This window comes from Bubalus bubalis, chromosome 17, assembly GCF_019923935.1.
Source record: "Bubalus bubalis isolate 160015118507 breed Murrah chromosome 17, NDDB_SH_1, whole genome shotgun sequence".
Lineage (NCBI taxonomy): Eukaryota > Metazoa > Chordata > Mammalia > Artiodactyla > Bovidae > Bubalus > Bubalus bubalis.
The window spans coordinates 67061328-67079322 of NC_059173.1; the positions used below are offsets into that span (position 1 = coordinate 67061328).

General features: G+C 39.3%; 1 protein-coding gene across 8 annotated transcripts in view; it reads right to left on the reverse strand.

Annotated features, from left to right (window-relative positions):
- The window catches only part of FBXW7 (F-box and WD repeat domain containing 7), a 230164-nt gene that overhangs the window by 77860 nt on the left and 134309 nt on the right, over nt 1–17995 (reverse strand). For 7 of the 8 annotated variants that reach the window (XM_044930530.2, XM_044930529.2, XM_025268177.3 and 4 more), the window contains one exon: nt 17336–17896. In XM_044930530.2, coding sequence (XP_044786465.1) covers nt 17336–17827 — 492 coding nt within the window. In that variant the 5' untranslated portion in view covers nt 17828–17896. Of the gene's footprint in view, nt 1–16642; nt 17897–17995 lie in introns of those variants that run through there. The other variant, XM_044930531.2, reaches the window with a different exon arrangement.

Genomic DNA, 17995 nt, shown 5'->3' on the forward strand with positions numbered 1-17995 from the left:
GAGAAATGAGGTTAAAAAGATTTTTTGGAAGAAAATCATTTCAGCGTAGTCAAGGAATCACTGCTGGAAATTAGTTACAAGACAAGTGAATATTATTCTAGAAACATTTCTAGTAATCATACTAACCTGATTTTCCCAAACCTTCTGACTTTTTAGAAAATCAGAGTAATCTTAACTTTACACCCTCAACCCCAGACTTGTCCCACCCCACCACCCTTTTTGAAATATAATGCCCTTATAGCAGATGCAAGCACTTGCCACAGCAATGCGCCCCCATGCCTTCCTCTCCCTACTCCCTTAAAAGCCAGTGTTAAACTGTGGCACATCTTAGAAGAAAAATGGCAATTCTTCTGGGGCTCAATAATATTGCTAAATTGAGCCAAATTTTAACTATAAGCTAATGTTTTCTCCAGATACATGTTAAAAAGTTTTAATGTCTTCATTCTATCAATAGAATTTAATATCTCTCATTCTCTAGGAAGGAGATCATTTCCCACTGTATCGAGACTGATCTGTGTTTCTTTTTCTTTTTTTTACACTACTGACCAATTAACAGTCACCAAAATATTAGCATAATTTATTTGGTAAATGTAGCTAATTTCATAATCGGAGAAAAAGATCAGAAATCTAGCTCAGTGTTCAATCACTGAGGCTAGTGTCAGCCTGTTAAAATACAGCATTAAGTGTAATTTTCAAAACATGGTAACGATCCAAAAAACAGCAAACATTACACAAAATCTAACTTTATCAGAGAACACTATCAGAGCAGTGACTAAGTTGAGAAGTTCATGAGGATTCAAGAGGACTAACTCCTCAGTATAATTTAAAACTAAAGATCAAAGTATTATCACTTTTTAATAGTAACTAATTTGAGGAAATAACTTGACACTAAAACTAACAAAGATAAGGAAGAGAAACTAAAAAGATAAAGTTATTTGAAGACTTGAACTGTATGGTTGCTCCTTCTCTGTCACATGATCAGACTCTCCTCTAGGGGTGTGTGTGAAAGTCACTCAGTCGTGTCTGACTCTTTGTTGACCCCATGGACTGTATCAGATCAGATCAGATCAGTCACTCAGTCGTGTCTGACTCTTTGCGACCCCATGAATCACAGCACGCCAGGCCTCCCTGTCCATCACCAACTCCCGGACTTCACTGAGACTCACGTCCATTGAGTCAGTGATGCCATCCAGCCATCTCATCCTCTGTCGTCCCCTTCTCCTCCTGCCCCCAATCCCTCCCAGCATCAAGGTCTTTTCCAATGAGTCAACTCTTCGCATGAGGTGGCCAAAGTATTGGAGTTTCAGCTTTAGCATCATTCCTTCCAAAGAAATCCCAGGACTGATCTCCTTCAGAATGGACTGGTTGGATCTCCTTGCAGTCCAAGGGACTCTCAAGAGTCTTCTCCAACACCACAGTTCAAAAGCATCAATTCTTCGGTGCTCAGCCTTCTTCACAGTCCAACTTTCACATTCATACATGACCACAGGAAAAACCATAGCCTTGACTAGACGAAACTTTGTTGGCAAAGTAATGTCTCTGCTTTTGAATATGCTTTTTAGGTTGGTCATAACTTTCCTTCCAAGGAGTAAGCGTCTTTCAATTTCATGGCTGCCGTCACCATCTGTAGTGATTTTGGAGCCCAGAAAAATAAAGTCTGACACTGTTTCCACTGTTTCCCCATCTATTTCCCATGAAGTGGTGGGACCAGATGCCATGATCTTCGTTTTCTGAATGTTGAGCTTTAAGCCAACTTTTTCACTCTCCACTTTCACTTTCATCAAGAGGCTTTTGAGTTCCTCTTCACTTTCTGCCATAAGGGTGGTGTTATCTGCATATCTGAGGTTATTGATATTTCTCTCGGCAATCTTGATTCCAGCTTGTGCTTCTTCCAGCCCAGCGTTTCTCATGATGTACTCTGCATATAAGTTAAATAAATAGGGTGACAATATACAGCCTTGACGAACTCCTTTTCCTATTTGGAACCAGTCTGCTGTTCCATGTCCAGTTCTAACTGTTGCTTCCTGACCTGCATACAAATTTCTCAAGAGGCAGATCAGGTGGTCTGGTATTCCCATCTCTTTCAGAATTTTCCACAGTTGATTGTGATCCACACAAAGGCTTTGGCATAGTCAATAAAGCAGAAATAGATGTTTTTCTGGAACTCTCTTGCTTTTTCCATGATCCAGCGGATGTTGGCAATTTGATCTCTGGTTCCTCTGCCTTTTCTAAAACCAGCTTGAACATCAGGAAGTTCACGGTTCACATATTGCTGAAGCCTGGCTTGGAGAATTTTGAGCATTACTTTACTAGCGTGTGAGATGAGTGCAATTGTGCAGTAGTTTGAGCATTCTTTGGCATTGCCTTTCTTTGGGATTGGAATGAAAACTGACCTTTTCCAGTCCTGTGGCCACTACTGAGTTTTCCAAATTTGCTGGCATGTTGAGTGCAGCACTTTCACAGCATCATCTTTCAGGATTTGGAATAGCTCAACTGGAATTCCATCACCTCCACTAGCTTTGTTCATAGTGATGCTTTCTAAAGCCCACTTGACTTCACATTCCAGGATGTCTGGCTCTAGGTCAGTGATCACACCATCGTGATTATCTGGGTCGTGAAGCTCTTTTTTGTACAGTTCTTCTGTGTATTCTTGCCATCTCTTCTTAATATCTTCTGCTTCTGTTAGGTCCATACCATTTCTGTCCTTTATTGAGCTCATCTTTGCATGAAATGTTCCTTTGGTATCTCTGATTTTCTTGAAGAGATCCCAAGTCTTTCCCATTCTGTTGTTTTCCTCTATTTCTTTGCATTGATCGCGGAGGAAGGCTTTCTTATCTCTTCTTGCTATTCTTTGGAACTCTGCATTCAGATGTTTATAACTTTCCTTTTCTCCTTTGCTGTTCGCTTCTCTTCTTTTCACAGCTATTTTTAAGGCCTCCCCAGACAGCCATTTTGCTTTTTTGCATTTCTCTTCTATGGGAATGGTCTTGATCCCTGTCTCCTGTACAATGTCACGAACTGTATAGTCTGTATAGTCTAATGGACTGTATAGTCCCCGAAATTCTCCAGACCAGAATACTGGAGTGGGTAGCCTTTCTCTTCTCCAGGGGATCTTCCCAACCCAGGGATAGAACCCAGGTCTCCCTCACTGCAGGCGGATTCTTTACCACCTAGGCCACAAGGGAAGCCCGAGAATACTGGAGTGGGTAGTCTATCCCTTCTCCAGATGATCTTCCTGACCCAGGAATCGAACCAGGGTCTCCTGCATTGCAGGCAGACTCCTTACCAATGGAGCTATGAGGAGGTAAACACTGTATTTTCCCTGAGTTCACACTAATCTTCCAATACAAAAAGGGAAGCATCAATAGTAGCTGAAGAGAAAATACTCTTATTTTTCACTCCAAATATAATATAGAAATTAATAGTGACAGTTCAGTTCAGTCATTCAGTCGTGTCCGACTCTGCGACCCCATGGACTGCAGCACGCAAGGCCTCCCTGTCCATCACCAACTCCCAGAGATGACTCAAACTCATGTCCATTGAGCTGGTGATGCCATCCAACCATCTTATTCTCTTTCGTCCCCTTCTCCTCCTGCCTTCAATCTTTCCCAGCATCAGGGTCTTTTCTAATGAGTCAGTTCTTGGCATCAGGTGGCCAAAGTATTGGAATTTCAGCTTCAGCATCATTCCTTCCAATGAACATTTAGGACTGATTTCCTTTAGGATGGACTGGTTAGATCTCCTTGCACTCGAAGGGACTTTCAAGAGTCTTCTCCAACACCACAGTTCAAAAGCATCAATTCTTCAGCGCTCAGCTTTCTTCACAGTCCAACTCTCACATCCATACATGACCACTGGAAACACGATAGTCTTGACTAGATGGACCTCTGTTGGCAAAGGAATGTCTCTGCTTTTCAATACTCTGTCTAGGTTGGTCATAACTTTCCTTCCAAGGATTAAGCATCTTTTTATTTCATGGCTGCAGTTACCATCTGCAGTGACTTTGGAGCCCCAAAAATAAAGTCTGTCACTGTTTCCCCATCTATTTGCCATGAAGTGATGGGACCAGATGCCATGATCTTAGTTTTCTGAATGTTGAGTTTTAAGCCAACTTTTTCACTCTCCTCTTTGACTTTCATCAAGAGGCTCTTTAGTTCTTCTTCACTTTCTGCCATAAGGGTGGTGTCATCTGCATATCTGAGGTTATTGATGTTTCTCCCAGCAATCTTGATTCCAGCTTGTGCTTCTTCCAGCCAAGCATTTCTCATGATGTACTCTGCATACAAGTTAACTAAGCAGGGTGACAATATACAGCCTTGAAGTACTCCTTTTCCTATTTGGAAGCAGTCTGTTGTTCCATGTCCAGTTCTAACTGTTGCTTCCTGACCTGCACACAGATTTCTCAAGAGGCAGGTCAGGTGGTCTGGTATTCCCATCTCTTTCAGAATTTTCCACAGTTTATTGTGATCCACATACTCAAAGGCTTTGGCATAGTCAATAAAGCAGATATAGATGTTTCTGGAACTCTCTTGACTTTTTGATGATCCAGCGGATGTTGGCAATTTGATCTCTGGTTCCTCTGCCTTTTCCAAAACCAGCTTGAACATCTGGAAGTTCACAGTTCATGTATTGTTGAAGCCTGGCTTGGAGAATTTCGACCATTACTTTGCTATGACTTTGGTCACAGCAAACACCGTCTTCCAACGACACAAGAGAAGACTCTACATGTGGACATCACCAGATGGTCAACACCGAAATCAGACTGATTATATTCTTTGCAGCCAAAGATGGAGAATCTCTATGCAGTCAGCAAACACAAGACCGGGAGCAGACTGTGGCTCACATCATGAACTCCTTATTGCCAAATTCAGATTTAAATTGAAGAAAGTAGGGAAAACCACTAGACCATTTAGTGAAGTTGCTCAGTCGTGTCCGACTGTTTGCAACTCCATGGACCATTCAAGTATGACCTTAATCAAATCCCTTATGATTATACACTGGAAGTGAGAAATAGACTTAAGAGATTAGATCTGATTGACAGAGTGCCTGATGAACTATGGACGGAGGTTTGTGACATTGTATAGGAGACAGGGAGCAAGACCATCCCCAAGAAAAAGAAACGCAAAACAGCAAAATGGCCGTATGAGGAGGTCTTACAAATAGCTGTGAAAAGAAGAGACACGAAAGTCAAAGGGGAAAAGTAAAGATATACCCATTTGAATGCAGAGTTCCAAAGAATAGCAAGGAGAGATTAAAAAAAGCCTTCCTCAGTGATCAACGCAAAGAAATAGAGGAAAACAATAGAATGGGAAGGACTAGAGATCTCTTCAAGAAAATCAGAGATACCAAGGGAACATTTCATGAAAGATGGGCTCGATAAATGACAGAAATGGTATGGACCTAACAGAAGCAGAAGATATTAAGAAGAGGTAGCAAGAACACACAGAAGAACTGTACAAAAAATATCTCCACGACCCAGATAATCACAATGGTGTGATCACTCACCTAGAGCCAGACATCCTGGAATACAAAGTCAAGTGGACCTTAGGAAGCATCACTACAAACAAAGCTAGTGGAGTGATGGAATTCCAGGTGAGCTATTTTAAATCCTAAAAGATGATGCTGTGAAAGTGCTGCACCCAGTATGCCAGCAAATTTGTAAAACTCAGTAGTGGCCACAGGACTGGAAAAGGTCAGTTTTCATTCCAATCCCTAAGAAAGGCAATGCCAAAGAATAGTTTAAAGTGTTCTCTAAAGTATGTCTGAGGGAGCAATAAAAATTTAACCAAGTCTATACTTTACATTTAAGATGTTGAATTTCCTTTTTAAAAGCTATCAAAGGTAATAGCAATTTGGAGGTCAAATGTGACTCAAGGTCAGTGTTTTTTGGAGCCCACAATGCTTTTCTTTTCTAACTGAAATGCTAGTACCTTTTAGGGCAGGCACGTGTCCTGCAGTTCATAAGAACATGAACAATCCTACAGGCTCAGTCAGGACTTTGTTCACTCATTCATACCACCTGTCTAGGAACTGCAGATCATATTTCTTATTTCTTCACCCCAAGTGACTAAAAGAAATTAAGGAAGAAGAATCATCTGCTCAAATATTCTTTAGTTCAGGATGATCAGGCTATGTGCAAGAATATTACCTTCTATGTTAACAAAAGAGGAAATCTGAACAAGAAAGATAGCCTTTCAGAGGGATCATTCTTTTCTCACATCTACAGTGAGGATGCCCTGAGCAACAGTGATAGGACTTTTGTTGTTAATACACTTAACTGCAGGTATTTGAGAGCTTTTCAAAAAACATACACAGATTCCCAAAGCACAGTAAGTTTGGGCACATATGTATTGTCATCCCAAGGCTCACTCTCTGTTCACTTTTTGTTATCACTGTTGTTTTAAAATAGCAAAATGAATATATGATAGCTTCTGGTTAAAAAAAGAAAGGGAACACTAGGTATCTCACATATTATATGACACTGCACACAACTACTCCAAATATTAATTTCTAATTCTGAGCAAGAAATAGTGTACTAGAACACAAAGTGTAAGATAAAAAGCACCTGCTAAGTATTTAAACACATTAAAAGCAGTAATAAGGTACCATATGGCCCTCTAGTGTTCAATGAAGAAACAGATGAATTCTTAACTCTTATATATGACATTTCATAGTAAAAAAAAAATACTTTCTCTGATTTACTAAGTATACTAAACATGTTAATGTATGACTTCTACAAAAATCCAAACAGGTTTTATTTTCTGTGGCTTTATTTCTACATGCTTTCTTTTGAACTATCATTTATGTTTAGACTATCCAAAAGATTCTGAAAGAACTGTGAAATGTTTTCAAAGATTTTTCCATAAATCAGACATAAAAATAGCCCCTTTCCTCCCAAAAATTCCAATCTTAAACAGAGAAGAAACAATGCCTCTCAATTAAAACTAAACAGTATTAAATTTAAGGACATTTTCAAAGAAGAATCAAAATAATAGTGTCATGACTACAAATTAGGTAGGTATTTAGAACACAACTAATCCAAATTCTCTAATAGCATTTTCTTTTCTCTGTATTCTACTTCTATAATTCATCCAACTTGGTTTTCTCTTATCATAATTTACGGATGGCAGACATTCATCACAGCAGCCGAGGCCAACGACACACATGGAAACTGTCTTCCCCAGAAGACCTGTCACAGATGGGACCGAGATTCAGGACAAGAGTCAGAGTAAAGCAGCAGACTCACAGGGGATTAAGACTGCGTATTAATCAGTTTGAAGAAATGAGGCACTGGGAATAGGAGAGGGGAGGAAAAGCACCGGTGACTTCCTGAGAAAGCAGTTTAGCATTGTATTTTAAAAGACAGTCTCTGAAATTGCTTCATCTTAAATGCAAGATGAGATGCATGCTTCAGGGAGAACCAAACGTGCTGTCAAGGGGTATTCTAAGTAACTCTCTGAAGAAACCATATATTAAACAAATGTCTTAAAAACAAAGATACCATCATCCTAACTGCTAAGTCACTTCAGTCATTTCCGACTCTGCGTGACCTCATAGACAGCAGACCACAGGCTCCCCCATCCCTGGGATTCTCCAGGCAAGAACACTGGAGTGGGTTGCCATTTCCTTCTCCAATGCGTGAAAGTGAAGCCACTCAGTCGTGTACGACCCTTAGCGACCCCATGGACTTCAGCCCACCAGGCTCCTCTGTCCATGGGATTTTCCAGGCAAGAGTACTGGAGTGGGGTGCCATTTATCATCCTAACTACTACTCCTCTAATAATGTGATAAGATGACCATAGCGAATTGCCAACGTAGCAGCTGAGTCCTAGAGATGTGAAGAATTAGTTTGAAATCAGGGTGTGTGACATTTCCACCTCTGTTCTTCTTTCTCAAGATTGCTTTGACTATTCAGTGTCTCTTGTGGTTCTATACAAATTTTAGGATTGTTTGTTCTATTTCTGTGGATAATGCCATTTGAATTTTGTTAGGAATTGCACTGAATTAGTAGATTGCTTCCAATAGTTCGGACACTTTAACAATATTCTTCCAACTCATTAGCACAGAGTACCTTTGTATTTGTCTTCAATTTCTTTCATTAACATTTTGTACTTTTCAGTATTCACGTCTTTCACTTCCTTGGTTAATTCCTAGGTATTTTATTCTTTTTGATACAACTGCAAAAAATGATGGTTTACTTCACTACTCTGATATTTCAGTATTAGCACATAAAAATGCAAGAGATTTTGTGCAGTGATCCTCTATTCTGCAATGTTACTGAATTCATTTATTCTAAACGTTTTTTTAGTCGAGTCTCAAGGGTTTTCTACATAACATGTCGTCTGAAACTAGTGGCAGTTTTAGTTTTCCTCCCCACTATATTCAGCTGCATTTTCATGAATAAACTACATAATGTCCTTCCTTGTGAGAGATGTCTTTCCATCCAGTCTTCCATTGGCGCATTATACATTATGGAAGCTATCTGAAAAAACTAAGTAGAACAACAACTGGTTTCTAGTAGATATAGTTTTTCTCCCAATAAATAATAGTAATATATGTCTGTTGTAAGAAGCTTGGGAAATTCTGAAAACTATATAAGGAAAAATAAAAATAATTCAACCACATTCAGAGATAATTTCTAACATTTGATTTAATTCTTTCTGACCTTTTCCCATGCATATATAGATTACTATATGTTTGTTTCACAGTTAGAATCATGTTATATACATAGCTTTGAGTTCTATATTTTAGTAAATATATTTATAAAGTTTCCTGTTATTTAATTTCCTTTAAAAACACGATTTTTAATGACTGTATGAGTTACCATCAATTGATTTCTATAAAGTTTCCTGTTATTTAATTTCCTTTAAAAACATGATTTTTAATGACTGTATGAGTTACCTTCAATTGATTTCTGCATCTTTGCAACATGGTTCTTAAATTCTCAGGGGACTCAATTGCTAATTGCAATATTAGTTAACTGCTAAATGTAATTGAAAACTACAATATTCTTCAATGTAACTATCTTCATATTGAATATCTGAGTCTTAAGCTAAACTTAAATGGCATGCTTATTTATAATTTATACTTTAATTTGGGTACATCTTAAGAGGTGAAATGAGAATTGCTCAAATTACAATTTATGAAATTTCAATGTTCAACATGAATCAGCACTAGAGACAAATATATCAAATTTCTACTGTTCAAAAAATAAAAGAAGCAAATGTCAACTCAAGACAACACTGACCCCAAAAGTTGCAAGATAATAACACCAAATGAACTGCATAATGTAGAGAGCAAATAATGGGTTCAAGGAATTGAATTTTCTAGTTCTAGAAAGGTGTAAAGATAGAGACAGAATTCGGCCTGGATTCTGAAAATCTGGCTAGAGTTCATTAAAGGCAAGGGGAGAAATGGAGATGTAATCAAGTAGAAAAAAATTGGTAAGATTGCGAAAATCTTCAAATGTTCACCTATGGATTTGGCTTCATCAGTGGGAAACCGAGAACCAGATATTTAGATTGAGGTTACTGATCCATACAGAACTAAAAACTGATTTTTGAAAATTCACCCAGTCAGGACTTCCCTGGGGGCTCAGTGGTAAAGAGACAGCCTGCCAGTGCAGAAGACACGGGTTCGATCCCTGATCTGGGAAGATCCCAAATGCCACACAGCAACTAACTAGGCTCATGTGCCACAACTGTTGAGCCTGTGCTCCCAAGCCTGAGGCTGCAGCTACCAAGCCCGCGTGCCTTAGAGCCCACGCTCTGCAACAAGAGAAGCCACCATAGCAAAAAGCCCATGCACCACAATGAAGAGAAGCCCCTGTCACCGCAACTACAGAAAGATCCATGCATCAATGAAGACCAGCACAGCCAAAAAGAAAATTATTTTTTTTTAATTCATCCAATCATTCATATTGCCAAAACACTTGTCAAGGACATGGCATTATAGCTTGGTGGCAAACAGAAACATTAAGTAAAGATGCTTTTGAGATTTTTAAACCTGATTCTTCAATTTTTATCCTACAAATGCCTGGGGGTAAGAAAAAGGAAGATCAAGTGTTCAAATGTCTTAAACTCTTCACAGATCCACAGAATTAGATAATAAGAAAAAGTCAAACAATTTTTTCACCCAAACCTAACCCTATGAATAGAAGGCTGGGATGTTAAGAGACCAGAAAATCTGAAGAGGAAAATAAGAAGTTGGTAGGAAGAAAGAAATAGTAGTTTTAGTTTTCAGAGGACCGCTCAGGTGACAGTGTCCAACACGCAGCTAGAAATGCAGGACTGAGGCCTAGGTGAATAATGGGCCCTTGAGACATAATTTTGGAGTTACCTACCAAAGTAAAAACAGAATCCCGTTAACCTCTTCATACCGTCTTCCCTATCACCAACAAAAACATTAATAAAGATCATTCATTTTAATTAAATACATATAAAATAACCTGCCTCAGGAATATTTTAAGTATAACTATCTGTGGTATTTGTGCATACCTCAGAGAAGTTTCAGAGAAGGCAATGGCACCCCACTCCAGTACTTTTGCCTAGAAAATCCCATGGACGGAGGAGCCTGGTGGGCTGCAGTCCATGGGGTCACTAGAGTCGGACACAACTGAGTGACTTCACTTTCGCTTTTCACTTTCATGCATTGGAGAAGGAAATGACAACCCGCTCCAGTGTTCTTGCCTGGAGAATCCCAGGGACAGGGGAGCCTGGTGGGCTGCCGTCTATGGGGTCGCACAGAGTCGGACACGACTGAAGTGACTTAGCAGCAGCAGCAGCAGAGAAGTTTATCATTTGCATAAAGTACAAATCAATGGAACACTATCAAAAGTCTTTTAAATTCTCCATTCTGTGGGGAGATTCATTTTGGTCTACAATTAAAATCAATAATTAATTAATTATTTTCAGCAAATAGGATACAGATTTAAATATAATCAGCATTTAGAGCTATTATAGTTTAAAACAATGTTAACAAGTATTTTTAAAATTGCACAAAGAGGAGAAGGCAATGGCACCCCACTCCAGTACTCTTGCCTGGAAAATTCCATGGATGGAGGAGCCTGGAAGGCTGCAGTCCATGGGGTTGCTGAGGGTCGGACACGACTGAGCGACTTCACTTTCACTTTTCCCTTCCATGCATTGGAGAAGGAAATGGCAACCCATTCCAGTGTCCTTGCCTGGAGAATCCCAGGGACGGGGGAGCCTAGTGGGCTGCCATCTCTGGGGTCGCACAGAGTCGGACACGACTGAAGTGACTTAGCATAGCACAGCATAGCATAGCAAGAGGAATTAGTCAGAAACTGACCATAAAGTTCATTTTGGCATCCAGTTGTAAAATTCACGAAGCATTTAAGTATACAGATGGTTGAGAAGAAGAAAATTTAGAGAAACTGACAAATTCTAGTAGAAGGAAATGATACATACTTATCAATTAGGAAGAGCTGTGAAAAGCATCCACTGAGAAATGGGTTCTATTTTTATTAGAGATGGGCCCAGCTTATAGTATGTTCCCACTCTTCCTGCATATCCTTTTAAAAGCATTTATCTGTTTCTCTATTAATAACTTTTTCCACTAGAGGGTGATATGATAACTGAATACTAAAGGTCATAAAAAGCACACAGATTGGTATCTTGCGTGGCAGAATGAAGTGTATTCTGAGAGATCAGGGATGAGGGATGACAGACAGACGGACAAAATGAGGTTGCAGGCTTACATCTGCAAATGACCTGCGTGTCCCAGGCACTACACTGCTTGCCTCACGTAAATCATTTCACTCAGTCCTTACAAAAACACATGTGAAGTAGGTGTTATAGTCTTGTTTTGCAGATAAAGCAAACAGTTCAATGAGATTGCATATTTAAGGCCATATAATGAGTAGCAAAACCAGAACTGCAGCTCAAGTCTGAAAAGCTCTTTTCACTCCACTATGGTAGGGGAAACTCAGCTCCTCCGGTGTGCCCCCTTCTGTCCGCTTTCACCATCCTCTCCACACATTCAAAACTGGATTATAAACCGGGCTGAGTGAATGTTTTCCAGTCTGTCATCCTGCACAAATGGAGGAGGCATGGCTATTTGCTGGGCTGTTTCCCAGTATATGTTATTCAATATACCTGTCCTCTGGACCTCTCTCCAACGAACAGAATTTGAAATTCGGTTCTTTGTCTTACATGAAGACAAGGTCAGGGACTTCCTGATGTGGTCATTGTTTTCTAGAACTCTCCCTAAATACAGGAGAATTCAGAGCCCTATTAGATTTCAGGTGTTAGCCACACTGTCCTACAAAGTTTGCCACTTACTCTGGCTCAAGGGAGTAGTTGGAAGATGCTGGACTAGAAACAAAACTGTAATTCTGATTCCCTGACTGGCTAGTGATCCTTGTGCCTAGCTCCCTACTGTTTAGAACCTCGAGACAAGAAAATTCTCAGGCCCCTAGACACTAGACATACTGCTTCTTTGAAGATAGATAGATAGATAGATGTAGATATATATGTATTCAAAACAGTTACATCTTATTTGAGGGGGAAAGAACTGAAAAATAATCTGCTTAGAGACTTCCCTGGTGGTCCAGTGGTTAAGACTCTGGGATTCCATTGCAGGGCACGACTCAGGTTTGATCCCTGGTTGGGGAGTTAAGATCCCACATGCCACATGGAGGGGGCAACACAGACACACACACTACTGCTTCACTACCAGGAGAAATCTAACAATCAGGACGGGGAAAAGGCAGATTAGAGGTGAGAACAAACAGAAGGCACTATGACAGGCATGGGAGAAGCATGAAGCAGTGCTCAAACGTAGCTCTCTTCACAAAAGGTCAGGAGGGTACGAGACCTGGTCTGATGGTAATCTTATTTGCTTTTCATTTTAGTAGAAAATGACTTGATACTCTACCTTAAATATGGGAAAGGAGTCTTTTGTATGGGCTAGACATCTCTTCAGAAAATGAGTTCTTGTTTTTTAAAAATATGGTAAGGCTGTTGACCCAGGGAAGAGTTGGGCATTCCTACCTGGCATTCCTATTCCTACCAAGTTGAATTTAGAATTTACAAGTAGACTAACAAAATTTACAGAAATAGCACACAACCCCTAATTAAGAAGCACATTTGATGGACTCCAGAGAGACTGGTATGTTATCAGCTTCAAACTGTCACTTCTTCCTGTTACAAATTTAGCCTTGAGTCCTCCTAAGTTTAATACTCATTAAATATCACAAAGGAAAGCACCTACCTAAGCAATCTGCACTCTCTAAAGGACAGCTCTGTTGATTTAAAATGTGATATGGTATTAGAAAGTTACCACACTCCAGAGTCTAGAACCTGAACAGATTTGTATTCTGAAAATCTTGTTTCATAATGTTTGCCAAATTCTACCATAGGAGTCAGCATAGCACATGGAAAGAAAAGGGCTTTTTTTTTAATTAGGCAAATCCGACTTAAAATCTCTTGCCACTTACACAGTGAAATTTTGACATAACTGTCATAGAAACTTGCACACAATATGGACATAATAAACACCAATTCTTGACTGCTACTACCCTTGACTTTTAACATTACGAAAGTCTGGAATTTTTAACTTATATTATGGATATAGGGCCCCATTAGAATAAATCTTTGGTGACTAGGCAGAAAACAGATTGTCCTAGGAGTTTTGATAGTTTCCATCATGCTTTCAAAAAATCAATGCAATGAAGCACCAAAAATGGCTTTTCTCATTATTATCATATTTGTATACATATAGCATGTTCAGGTATGACAAATAAGTTAGTCTAGTGGTCCAAAGGTTATGTTTAAGAAACTGCTCCCCAACACACACACACAAAAAAACATTTGAAAGATACGCTGGGTAAAACTGTAATGGAATTCTTAAAATAACTATTACATCTCTTCTCTGAAGTCATGGTTTAAGAAGATTTCAAAGAAACCGTGGCTTAGGGTAATATCTGTAAAAGTGTCTTGTGTTACAATGTGTTTAAAGTGTCATGTTTATAATAATCAGTAATTAAGAGCTGCTCAAAAATAATTTTGAAATAATGAGAGTTTTCCCCTATTTACTATATTTAAAGGATTTATACACATGGGTGACTGATATTTTCTTTTGAAGCAACATAGTACTAGGTGATGCTTTTAAAATGTTGTTTAAAAAAAAAGTGTTGGGAATGATCTTGAAGAAGTGTTTCAAGAACAAACAAAATGGGAAAGAAGCTAATTTCAGACTGACATCCTACTTTGTAGAAGGGTACCTCTGTCTTGGCAATCAAATAGTTTTACATTTTTCTTGCCATATTTATGAAGGCAAATGACCTAAAAATGAATGGCATATCAAAAGCGTGTTACACACACACAGACACACTCTCTCTCATATACACACAATCACATCTAGCCCTACTGCTGTCACTCCTGTGGCCCTGTGCGTACAACACAATGATTTGTATTCACAACTCAAGAGTTATAAGGGGAAACAGACTTGAGTTCTGTATGAGACATATCTCGAGCTCTGTTTACCGTTTTATCTTGAAGGGAGGGAGAGATAAAGCGCCCATCAGATCTGTGTGCTGCAAGCTCTCCTATTGAACATTATGATGGCTTCTCCTTTGGGACAAGGGTATGTTTCGTCCAGCTGCTTTTCTAGTTTTTCATTTAAAATGCAGCAGAACTCATTGATAGCTGTGCACTGTTGACAAAGGCTTAGCTTTGATTAAACTTCTTTCTTAAATAAGATAATGCAATTAAATACTAAACCCCTCTTCCTCCAACTGAATCCTCAGAAGGTGATGTACATAAACTCCCTCTTTTAAGACAGTAACCTCAAGGAAGAGAGATCCAGAGATGGGGACATGAACTGAGCAAACTGCACTCTGAAAGATCTGGGCCTTACCAGCAAGGTGGAGCTGCGTTAGCAGTGTTCAAGCCAAAGCCCCACTCCAACACCTTGAGACAGGGGTGGTAAGAGGCATGAAAACCACCAGCTGAAGCCAGTTCCTTCTTAGGTCAAACCAACTAAACAGAATGTAAACCTGCAGACGAGCTAGGGAAATTAGGGATAAACATATTTTAGAAAGAGTTTAAAATTCACAAGGCGAAGCAAAAATGATATAGCAATGAAAGCATTTACGTGTCTAAGCTACTTCATTGCTGGTCAAGTCAGGTTAAAGAGAATGATGTTAAATCTGTTTGCATGTTGTTTATGGGCGAAATAAAATTTAAAAGTAAGCAAGTAAGAGTGTGAGAATAAACTACTTCAGTCAATATTTATTTTTAATGTCTGTAAAATAAGTACAATATTGAGTTAAAATGCTCCTTTCCAAAGATATGTTTAACTCACAGTCTATTCTATATGGATATTCATGATTTTTATCTAATTTTTAAATAATAAAGAACCAGAAAGCATGCAAACATAAAGATCTATAAGCAAAGAAGCCTGAGGGGAAAAACAGGATAGAAGTTATGCTACATACCTCATTCATTCTGAGTATAATTCTTCTTAGTTTCTCTCCTCTTTATATAGACCATTAGATAGCAACACTGCCTAAAATATTGATTAAGATAAATTCTAACTCCAGCAAAATGCACATGATGTCTTATTGAATTTCCTGTAAATTCAATAGCACCAAAATATAGAGAAAATAAAATTCAATGCAGAAGAGAAGTCAGCACTTCTGACTTAGTTGACTTAGGAGCTAGTCAATAAGACCAAGGTACGTAAAGAAAACTTCTATTTTCAACTTTGGGTGTGTATGTATTCATAGTCTTTACAACTTAATTTTTATTACCGAAAACTTTAAACATACTTTGTAAACTACGTAGAACAGCCACGAACTCCATGTCCCTGTAAACCAGCTTCAACAATTAGCCACTCATGGCCAATCTATACCCTCCTTTTTCTTCCCTTTGGTATTATTTTGAAGCAAAGCCCAAACACTGTATCATTTCATTTTGACTATAATTTGATGGGGGAAAGGGAATATAACAGAAAGACTGGGAAGTGAGAGAAATGCTGCTTTCTCTCCACAGTCCCTGCCCGCAATTTTAAGTGATATACCCAGGAATGTTTTGAGGAAATAAGTCCATATGCCATGGCAAAGAATTGGCACTGGCAATTCCTGATTTACTGCAGCTTCCCAAACACTTGCCCCTTGCCCTCAGACAGCAGCTCCCTGCCTATGCAGCAAGGATAACGCTGGGAAGCAGCGATAGTTGTGGATAGTAGGAGTGTATCCAGTCTCTAACTGGCACAGCCTCCAAGGACTGTATAAAATGGAATTGTTCTCCTCAGCACTAGATTAGTTAAGTCCCTGAATTGATAGGATTCCTCCAGTTTAGACAGGAGTATAAATGTCCACCTTATAAAACATGTCTATGATTAATTTCATGAGCTACCACCAACTAAGTGGGATAAGGAGGCAGATACAACAGAGCTATCTCCCAGAAAAGGAAAGGAAAACTATAAGCAAGGGAAACTGGCAGAAACTTGACAGAAAGTTGGGAATCTAAGTGTATCTTCATATTATCTCCTATTTTTCACAGTCAAATGCCAACCAAAATGGTGTAGTTACCCTATGGTTAGTATTCAAACTGTGTGGAGAAGCAAATGGAGTGCTCAACTAACATGGAGTCAAGAAAAAACCCAATTCCTCTGGGGTTCCGAAATGTTTTCATTTTAATAAAATAACTAGAAGAAGAAGAGTAGCGAAGATAGCACCATACATTCTTACTGTTTTATAATGCAGAAAACACGTTTCATAATCTTAAACATGCTGATATCTAAAGTATTTTAACTTTTGAAAATACTCAGATTTCCTCAATAACCAAATACTAATATTCAAACAGCAATTTCATCTTGTTTACATAACAAAGAGAAAACTGTTTACAAAGAATATACCTTAATAATCACCATAATAAGAAAACTAATTTGACGTAACTTCTGGTAACTTGTGCCGTGGGGTAAGGCCTGTGAGTACACAGCCCATCAGACCAGCTGCACTTGGTAAATGAGACCTTCACTACTTGATCCACACAAATCATGTTTCACTCCAACCCTCTCCACTGCACACACCCTATTAACCCCTGTCCCAGGGACAAAGTTGATGATGAAATTTGGTATTAATGATTTTTCATAGTAATAGGAGCCTTCTCTCCATTTAATAATACCATCCCATTACCAGGATTTCTAATATCTTCTGTTAAAAAAAAAAAAGAAAAACTGGTTCATTTTATTACTACACAACCGAATATTAATTTTGCAAAGATACAAAGACTGTGAGGAAAGTTTCACCACAATTAACACGGATATGTAAAACTTCTCAGGCGAAGAGCAGACTGAAGGTACTCACTTTTGCTGTCTTTGTATAGAACGGGGAGGAGAGCTGGTGAGTAGGCAGGTCCACGATACTATTAGAGTTTGTGACACTGTTCCTATGTGTGTGTTCATCTTCCCTGCTGCTGTCATCAGACTGATCAAAGTCATCGCTCTCCTGGTCCATTTCCTCTTCCTCTTCATCCTCCTCATCTTGTTCACCAGCATGTTCTTCATCTTCCTCTTGCTCTTCCTGGTTTCCAGAGGAGTCCTCATCTACGGAAATAAACCGGTTGTTGTTCTCTTCCAGCTGCCCTTGCTGGGGATCGTTCTGGTCTCCAGGCCTAGGCTCCGCTCCCACGACTTCCCCATTCCTCGCCGCGTGCTCCTCCTCCTGGTGTCTGGGCTGCTCCTCCTCCAGCACACGGTTCATCTGCTCCTCATCGGCCTGGCTTGAGGAAGGGTTACCTCTCAGAGAGCCTCCAGTGCGTCGTCTTTTGCTGCCCACAGAGAGCAGTTCCTGATTCATTTCCAAAAGCCAGCTTGCTACTTCTTGGACCTTGGCTAGGCTATCAGAAGATGCAAAGGTTTTCACATTCTGTAGAGAAAAATGAGGGGGGAAGAAAGGTTTTTAAATCTACATGATCTTCTACTTTCATGTTGTATGTCTGTACTCCAAATTTTAATACAGATTGTA